The sequence below is a fragment of the Sinocyclocheilus rhinocerous genome, unplaced genomic scaffold (genome assembly GCF_001515625.1).
Source record: "Sinocyclocheilus rhinocerous isolate Xijiao unplaced genomic scaffold, SAMN03320098_v1.1 scaffold1259, whole genome shotgun sequence".
NCBI classification, from domain to species: domain Eukaryota; kingdom Metazoa; phylum Chordata; class Actinopteri; order Cypriniformes; family Cyprinidae; genus Sinocyclocheilus; species Sinocyclocheilus rhinocerous.
In genome coordinates, this window is record NW_015650717.1 from 585,217 (window position 1) to 595,424 (window position 10,208).

The following is a 10,208-nucleotide window of genomic DNA, read 5'->3' on the forward strand; positions in this document are numbered from 1 at the left end:
TTAATATCCTAATGATTTTTGGCATAAACGAAAAATCTATAATTTTCTCCCATACAATGTATTTTTGGCTATTGCTACAAATATACCCCAGCGACTTAAGACTGGTTTTGTGCTCCAGGGTCACAAATAGTTGCCTCATCTAGTGCACGTACCCAAGTTATTGAAGTCATACTAAACCTCCAGAATCAACCTAGTAGGTTTTTGGCCCCCATCCTCCGTTATCATGCAGCCTCTGAGGTATCGACTCCGAGTAGGAACTCTTATCTATCTCACCCGCTGCTCCCATCCTCCGAGGTGCCGGATGACAGGATAATTGAATAATTGCTTTCTGGCACATGCATCACGTCGTTCGAAATTGAGTTACATCCGTCTTTCTTCCCATGGAAATATCGGCATCATCAGAAAGAGACGGAAAGCTATACCTCTCTCCCCCCTCAGCACTTCCGCCGCCTTAATGCCAGCAGCGAGCGGAGGAGATGCCTTTATAATTGCGGAGCGCAATGCCTGGGCCGGGAGGACTCTACATGCCACACAAAGAGCTTAACACCTGGTCTTTCAATGAAGGTGCTCTGCTTTACATCCTAGTGTGGGAGTTGAAGCCCAGCCTTTGGACATGTGCTTGGTGGAATTGGCGGTTTGATCTCCTCTCTTGTCGCTCTGTTCTGACACACCCATGTGTCATCATTCTATTGTCCTGTAGGGATTTTTCTGGATGCGCATGGCTTTGAACTGAGAGGTCTCTCTGTGGAGCTGTAAAGAATGTAACATGTAAAACATGTAAATCTAATGTACATTTTTGGCAAAATATGGGCTGATTAAAGGAAGGTTTCACTCTGGGTATCACCTACAACTTTCTAATTAAGCCATCTCATCCTAATTTCCTTAGTTTAATACTTGTCTTTTATACTAATGCCTTTCTCGTGATTTGAATTCCTGAATGCCTTTCTCACATTTGTTTGCTTCAGGTCGAACTCAGATTTGATCTATTAAAAATGATTTCCTGTAATTGAAATAAAGCTGAAATAAAATATAAATATTAGATGAAAAACTTAAAATGAAACTAAAATAAAAAGTTTAGGTACTAAAATGACTAATCTTAAATGTAAAAAAATTAAATAAAAATAAAGCTATATAAAAATATGACATTAAAAAACTAATAAAAATGACAAAAATGCATAAGAAATTTACTAAATCAAGCTAATATTAAAATTAAAAGTGAGAATATGAAAGTGAATGCTAAATTCCAAATGTTAATATGCTATATAAATAATGCTAAAATAACACACATTCAGAAGCTGTGCTATTGAATATTAGCTTTTATAAATAATGCGTTACATTATTGCATTACTCGTATGTTATGTAAAAATGCATTTTTTATTTTAGTGTGTGTGTATGTAAAAAAATGTTTTTGGTCTGCCCGGGTTTTAATGTTATGATATGATTTTTATTAACAATTTTTATTTTCAGGACAAACTTTTAAGGACTTTGAAAGATGGACACAAAAAAAGTTCTTTTTTTTTTTTTTTTTTGGTCATAGGTACATTTAAAGAATGTTTTGTGGAATTGCATATACAAAACCTTTTTTTTTTTTTTTTTTTTACGTTATTGAATTTGATAAAAGTTTTATTTTTATTATTATATTATATTGTATTTATTATATTATATTGTTGAATATTTAATCTGTATATGCCTTGTAATAGCCAGTGAAGCTGATATGGCAATAAATTGAAACACAACAACAGTCATCATCAGCTTAGTTGAAAAAGTAACAGAAGTATTATAATGATGTAAACAAAAATTACAAGTAACATCTTACTTATTACATCAAACAAGTAAACTTTAACACCTGTTGTGTTACAAATTACCCCCAAAAATGTTTGAAAATCACCTTTCACACTAGTCAAACAAATCTGCTCTAATATGAAAGCAATATTTACATAATTACATTTTCTTTTGTTTTTTTTTCAACAGGAACACCTGTCTCTAAAAAAGTACATCATGGACATCATGACTGACAGCAGCGTGCCCTCCGACAGTGCAAAAGAGGGAGAAGAGAGGCAGAAAGCTCGTAAAAAGGCCAAGAAACTGCGGGCACGCATGAGCTCAAGGTGATGCGATCACAGACTCCTCTCTTTCTTCTATCTCTGTCCCTCTCTTCCTCTGTGTGGCTAAAGGGTGGTGTTGCTGCTTGTGAGAGCTTTATGAGTGACAAGGAGATGGAGAGCAGAGGCGATGTGCATCCCGGCTGTCCACACGGCAACACTGATGAGCTTAATTTATGGCCACTCTCTGTGATTGGGGAGGAAAAAGTGAGAATCGATCTGTTAGCCCCCCCACCCACACTTTCACCTGTTAAGAGCTTTTCTCCTAATTGGTTGCCACCACGCTGCCAAAACTGAAGGCTTCTCTAGTGTACAATAGTATGTTAAAGTATGTGTAAAGCATGCCTGTTTTTCTCTCTTCCAACTATTGATTTTTAAATGAAGTATCAAAGAAAATCAATAGTAATCAACAAATAGGAGCAAACGTGTCTCAGTGTCAGATCGTAGACCTGGGCACTATCAATTTTGCCTCCTGTCACAACTGTTTGTGTGTGTGTGTGTGTGAGAGGTAATGTGGTATGGTTGTTTGTCAGTAATGCTAAAAATGGAATTAACAGTTCCAGAGATGGTTTGTTCAGTGTACAATCCTAACCCTGGGATGTTTTTGATAAAACCTTATACATCCATACAAGTTTACATTCAACTGCTAATATCCATAATTGTAAGTTGTCGTAATTTCAGCATTGACTACATTGACAAAAATAAATATTTTGTTACAATTTATGAATGCCGAAATTTCATTAACCTACAGTATTATACAATTTCTATTGCACATGTAATGATGTTTCTGCTTTTGGAAATTTGTAATAACATTTCGGCTTTCATAAGTTATATCGAAATTTCGACAAAGTGTGCTATTATTATCAAGATTTGATTTTTGTAAGTTTTAATGGTTGCTACATCCCTATTGGTGGCCTTACAGTAATGGTAATTTGCAGGCTTTTTCTCTCGCACGCTCTCTATGTGATGTCTACTAACAGTCTCTTAACTTGCAGTGGAGAGGAGACCGGCAGTCTGCCCTGCTTCTGAGCTCATTAATACAGAGGTAGCTCAGAGGGCAGAAAACAGCTCTGAGCTTTGGCTGGGAGAGTGACAACATGAGCCTCCTCTGTTCTCTGTCACTCCTGTGCTGAGCCCTGCAACACTCACACGGTGAGGGAAAGAGGGCGAGGAGGAAAGAATGAAAGGGAGAGAACAGGCGCTACACGCTCATAAATCACGGCCGCCCACAGCCCTGGGTTGCTGAGGTTGGCGGCTCCACCACAGGGTGGAAATGAGCCGTTTTATAGGAGCACTGTGGTGTTTGTAAAACGCTAGAGAGCTTTTCTCAGCCCTCCCAGGTTGCCCTGTCCCCCAGTGTCATTGTTAAGCCCACTCAGTCCCCGTCACAGCAATGGCATGGAAAAAGGCTGTTTAATTTCCTTAGCTGGACCCTGATTTATTCTTCAAATATATGGCTTGTTCTTCGTGTGCAAACGTGTGGTTTTAATTACCATGAAAGTAGCATGTCCGCCCGTGTCAGCATTGGATGTGGGCTTTAAACTTTCAACGTCTCTCGCTCTTAACTCTTTCCCTCTCTCTCTGATGGCCCTTTCTCTCTCGTGTATGATGTTTGGCTGGTTGCATTGCTTGTCTTGTCCCCAGGCTTGAGAACAGTGTGCTCTATGTGTTGGTCTACCTCAGAGGGGGCGGCACACAAAACACTCCCTGTTCTGCACTCCCAGAGACCATCGCTTTACTTACAAATACAGAAAAAAGTTCTCTAGAGGAGAGTCGGTGAGGAAGGAAGGGAAGAGTGGGAGGGAATAGTGCTGTGAGGAAACACATGATGAACTTGCAATGAGGGCTTCAGTAAACCTGAGCACAGGGTAGGCCAAAATTGTGGGTTCTTAGTCCTGTTTTTGTGTTTATTTTTGCCTTTTCAACACATTTAAGTTGCCTAAAGGAGTACCAGTGGCTCTGTCCCGGAAGTACAGTCCTTAACCCTTGGGGTCTTCCTTTGGTAACGTAATGCTGGGAAGTTTCCTGCTGTGAATTCTGCACCAGTTCAGGTTCAGTAAAAGGAGACATCGAGGGAACATAGCGGGCACAAAGGGGGCACTCGTGAACACCCTTTGCAAACTGACAAATGGGACACCCCATGGTATGGTCAGTGTGGCAAAGAATACAAGTCTTCAAGTTCACATCAAGTTTGTCCCTTAGACCCTTTCCGTCCTTTGTGTCCAAATGGTGGTGACACAACATTGCATAGACTGCTGCAATGTTGTCTGCTGTGAATTCTACACCAGGTCAGGCTCAGAAAAAAAACACATTGAGGGATCATGGCATCCACAAAGGAGGCACTCGTGAGCACCCTTTTGCAACCTGACAAATTGGACACCCCATGGTATGGTCAGTCTGGCGAAGACCGCAAGTCTTCAAGTTCATATTAAGTGTGGCCTTTGGACCCTTTCCGTCCTCCTCTGAGTCCAAATGTTGGTGACACAATGTCGCATAGACCGCTGGGAAGTTGTCTGCTGTGAATTCTGCACAAGTGCCGAATTGGCCAAAGGATAAGAGTGCGTAGCAGCCATAAAGTAGGCTCTTAAGAGTACACTTCTGCATGATAAACTGACAAATGGGACACTGATACAGTCAGTACAGCAAACACAAGTCTGCAAATTCACATTCACATCCTTGCTGCTCTCCTCTGAGTCCACATGTTAGTGTCTCAGTTCAGGCTCAGCAAAAGGACACATTGATGGAACATAGTGGCCACAAAGGGGGCACTTGAAAGCACCATTTTGCAAACTGACAAATGGGACACACCCTATGATATGGTCAGTGTGTCAATGACAAGAAGTCTTCAAGTTCATATCAAGTTTGTCCTTTAGAACCTTTCCGTCCTTTGAGTCCAAATGTTGGTGACACGACATTGCATAGACTGCTGTGATGTTGTCTGCTGTGAATTCTGCACCAGTTCAGGCTCAGAAAAAGGACACATTTGAGGGATCATGGCATCCACAAAGGACACACTTGTGAGCACCCATTTGCAACCTGACAAATTGGATACCCCATATGGTCAGTGTGGCGAAGACCACAAGTCTTCAAGTTCACATCAAGTGTGGCCTTTGGACCCTTTCCGTCCTCCTCTGAGTCCAAATGTTGGTGACATTTAGTGACAATAGTTTTTTGCAGCAATAAGTGCGATCTCTGCCAAAGGCAACATAAAGGACACCTAGTGGTCACAATAAGGATTTAAGTTTGTGGGCACCCTTCTGAATCATAAAACAGATGGGACACCATACAATCTTGTGAACTTTGGGGATACTTGCAAGTTAAGGTTATTAGACGACATTAGACGACAAGTCCACATTTGGAAGTGTTCCATTTGGAACAACCACTAGACTGCAGCTCCGATAGTTTCAACTTTAAGACACTTGGACTCTGCTTACCTCAGACCTTTATTTACCATCAGGTGCATGTAAATCTTTTTAATCTCGGGATGTATCCAATATTTATTCCACATATAACCCCTTATATGCGTTTGTTGAATTTATAGATGGATCCAGCCTCATTCCTCTTGGTGGATATGTTCCACAGGTCACATTTTTCCCTCCCTTTTTCCTCGTCCTTTTATTCATCATCAGTCAAATTGTCTTCCATTTGATTGAGAGCCTCTCAAATCCAATATTAAATATTGCACCGCTGCCCAACCAAATGTTCTCTGTAATTGGGAGTGCCGAACGCCTGAGCCTCCCATAGCACATTTAAAACGGATACACTGTATTTGTTTTCTTTTTTATCCGTCGGAAGGCATTGACGGTTTTACAGTCGATTGGGGGAGGGGGCCGTCTGCGTCCATCGTGGGCGGAGGTGAATAGTGGGGCACATCGTGATGAATTGATGATTAGCTCTGCATTGTAGCTTTGTAGCTGCCCCCCCCCACTTATAGCTGGTTACTAATATTTATGGTGCCCGGCCCGTTTAATGGGGCCTGCCGTGTTCAGAGATTGATAGTCCGGCGATTGCCCCTCTGTTTAACCCGTGCAGGCGTAAAGCTGTCAAAGAGGAATATTGTAATCTGGAGGATGAGGACGAGGCCAGGTTCGGTTCACAATCTTTCTCTGAGCACACCACTGCTCAAATCTCGAGGCTTGGCGAGCATCGTTTCACTCCTACAAAACAGAGCACATTGAAATCACTGTTCAGAATTTGTAAAGCATGCTATGCTACTGTCACTCAAAATAAGGCGGAGTTAAACATAACTGTGTTAATAGTCAAGTTATTGTTAAGTATCTTAATAGTCAAGGCTTAGGGTTAAGGGATCATCACATAGTAGCTGCTGTTGAATCTTCAAAGTCTCCTGTCCTTTGTGACACCATAAAATCACTTGAAGTCACTATTCAAATGAGCACTATTTAGTGTGATTTATTGCTTCCTACAGATCAGTACTAGAAATGTATCCACCTCAACCCAACATCTACCAAAAAATTCAATTTCCACTGTTCATTCATTCATTGTATTTTTCAATCATTCATTCATTCATTCATTCTATTTATCATTCATTCATTCATTTAATCATTCATTCGGTTTATTATTTAGTCATTTATTCTTAGTCGTTAATTCATTCATTCATTCTGTTTAGTCATTCAAATCTATTATTCATTCATTCATTCTGTTTATTTAGTCATTCAATCTATTTATTATTCATTCATTCACTTATTCATTTTGCTTGCTTAGTCATTTATTCAATTTATTTATTCATTCATTGATTCAATCTGTTTGATTGATTCATTCATTCTTCACTTATTCTTTCATTCTGTTTGTCATTCATTCTATTTATTATTCATTCGTTCTGTTTATTTAGTCATTCAATCTATTTATTATTAATTCATTCACTTATTCATTTTGCTTGCTTAGTCATTTATTCAATTTATTTATTCATTCATTGATTCATTCTGTTTGATTCATTCATTCATTCTTCACTTATTCTTTCATTCTGTTTGTCATTCGTTCTGTTTATTTAGTCATTCAATCTATTTATTATTCATTCATTCACTTATTCATTTTGCTTAGTCATTTATTCAATTTATTTAGTCATTCATTCATTCATTGATTCATTCGGTTTGATTCATTCATTCATTCTTCACTTATTCTTTCATTCTGTTTGTCATTCATTTTATTTATTATTCATTCATTCTGTTTATTTAGTCATTCAATATGTCATTCATTCATTCCATTATTTAGTCATTCATTGTATTTTAGTTATTTATTTATTAATTAATTAATTTTATTATTTTGTCATTCACTCGTTTGTTCATTAATTCATTCATTCATTCTATTATTATTTAGTTATTCATTCTGTTGAATTATATTCAAATATATTCAGATGAGACTTCAAAATAACCTGCTGTGAACAACTTTCTTGTTATGCATAATTGGTAGAATTCTCTGCCCCAGCGGAGAAATTCGAATTTTAATAACAGGTTATAGTTCTTTAAACAGTCTAAATATATGGAGCTTCCTTAAGGCTGAAAAGTTTTTGAAAATGTTGATTGAAAATTACATTTGTTTCTTATTTAGCAGTGTATACCAATACCATTTGGGTTAAACCAAAATAACTTTGGAATTTCAACTCAAATCAAGATTAAACTATTAAAAGTCTTGTGACCACTCTGCTCTCTGACGTTGTCTTCCGGAAAGAAACGTCTGAGTTTATCAGACCCCTGAACATCCATCCATCCGTTTTTTTTCAGGAGCTGATCGATCATCCTTATCTGACGGAATGGGATGTGTGATTGTCAGGAATTATGCTTGTTGGACCACACCAGCGTGCTAGAGCTGACTGACAGCACACATTATTTTGGTCTGTGACTCATGAGGGAATGTAGGAGTAGTAATTCACACCCATCGGCCAATCAATCTTATTTATTTTGATTTCTGAACTTAAATAGTGTGGTTATTGGAGAGTTTGGTATTCCCTGCTGTGAAACAACATCCTCTACTGTGATACCTCTCTGAAGACTGAGCGTTTGTGACTCGTTCATGCTTGTTAGTTTGTGATTGCTGCTAGTGTGGCCCAAAGACTAAATAAACAGTTTGAGGCTCAGCTTGACCTCTTGACATTTCCTTTGTTCAGCACGTCGTCTTATCTCCTCATGTCTTCAGGCTGACAGCCATCGGACTCCTCTCTGGCTCTCTGTCTATCTTTCTCTCTCTTTCCGTCTCTTTCTGACAGACTTATTTGTCTTTCTGTTTCAGGGCTAAGGAGTATGAGACATGCATGGAAGCCAAGACCCAGACCCCCGACTCTCCTTACAAGGCAAAGTAAGCTCCCCGCTCCACTTTTAAGGATCATATACCCAAGCTGAGGTCTTCTACCGAGTACTCGTGTCTTAATGCTGTCTTTTTAAATCCAAGCTTCAGAAATTATGCCAGCACTGGGCTTTCCATAATCAAACCTTTTTAGTTTTGCCCATTAGATGCAATGCAATACAATACTGATATCTAAGCGGGTGTTGTCACACATCTCGTCTTACAGTCTATAATTCTTGCTATTTTGCTTTGTGTGGATCAGGTTTGTGCCTTTGCACAATGATAGTAAAACGTGAAATCACCTACACCTGTGACATTCCAGCAGTCCCTGAAAAGGGCATATTTTATTTTTTTAATTATTTATTTAAAAGAATGTATTTTTAAATAAAATTATTTAAAAAAAAATGCTGAAACTTTCGGAAAGGAGTATGGTTATAGATAAACCAGAGCATTATGTAGCGCATATAATTAGGTGAAACTTGCAGGTTCTGTGTTGTTATTATTAAATAAAGCTATTAAAAATATTTCTCTTTAATTGAAAGAAAGTTGAAATAAAAATATAAAATTATTAGATGAAAAACTTACTAAAATTTCTTACTAAACTTGCTAAAATGACTAAAACTAAAATTTAAATAAAACAAATGAAAGCTAAATACATATGTGACGTAATAAATTAATATCAATAACAAACAAGTATCTTGATATACATTTTATATCAATTATATTTTAATTACTAATTATTACAATAATTGTAATTTTATATATTCAGGTAAAATTATTGTATAATATGTTTAATAATGCCGAGTTGTTTTTAAGTTTAAATCAGGATCATTTAAAGGTAGTACAAAAAATAACAATCAAATATAAACTACTTTGGTATATAAATATTTTACAATTTAAACATTTGTTTTCACAATCCGGTAGTAAGAATAAGGGAGCAGAAATGTGGTAAATTATTGTGAAAATAATGCAAAATTAAAATAAGGCTGTGTTTTAAATAGTTATTTTTGGGGGGTTGGTGTGACCTGAACGTGTTTTGACCCAGGTTTTTGACCCAGTTGTGTGTGTGTCTTTGCTTCCAGGCTTCAGCGTCTGGTGAAGGATCTAGTAAAGCAGCAGCAGGGGCAGGACAGTGGCCAATGGGCCAGTAACAAAGTGTCTGGCCTGGACAGAACCCTGGGAGAAATCTCCCGCATTCTGGAGAAACAGGTTTGTACATATATCTCATAATTTGTCTCTCTGGTCTGTTTTGATGTCCCTGTAGAGGGACATGCCGTCTAAAATAATATTCCTGAAAAGACTCCAGAACTTCAATTCAGAATGCAGTGCTATTTGCTGACCGGCGAAAGCTGGAGATACCAGTAATGACTGAATGGATATATGATGTCTGCTGTTTAAACTGTGCAGTAGTAAAGATGAACAGATAAACAGCAGTCACATCGTGACAGACCTAAGTGTTTGTGTATGACAAACCGCATTTTCCAGAGAAACTCATTTGTGGGTTGCCTAAACAACTAGTTGACTAATCAGTCTTAACTGGAACCCCTGTATAATTAGACTGGTTTCAGGTTCACTTGACCCCAGTTGAACCTTAGGGGCTGTTTACATAAGACATGTTTTTGCATCCAAAAATGGCTAAATAGAATGAAACGGTGCGTGGAAATGAAGCAGTCAGTCAAGTTTACATTATTTAGTAAAGTGATTTCCACTTTGATTAAAAAATATATAACAAACATGATTAATGTAACCATTTTAAAGAAAAAAGGTTGTTTTGTTATAGCTTTTAGAGCAAGGGCGCCGCCATCTTGC

The 10,208-nt window shown here is 38.0% G+C and overlaps 1 protein-coding gene across 1 annotated transcript in view; it reads left to right on the forward strand.

Annotated features, from left to right (window-relative positions):
- Positions 1-10,208, forward strand: part of LOC107712524 (S phase cyclin A-associated protein in the endoplasmic reticulum-like) — a 127,936-nt gene that overhangs the window by 47,187 nt on the left and 70,541 nt on the right. Inside the window, exons 20-22 of the mRNA XM_016517814.1 lie at positions 1,972-2,108; positions 8,346-8,411; positions 9,482-9,608. Coding sequence (XP_016373300.1) covers positions 1,972-2,108; positions 8,346-8,411; positions 9,482-9,608 — 330 coding nt within the window. The remainder of the gene's footprint in view (positions 1-1,971; positions 2,109-8,345; positions 8,412-9,481; positions 9,609-10,208) is intronic.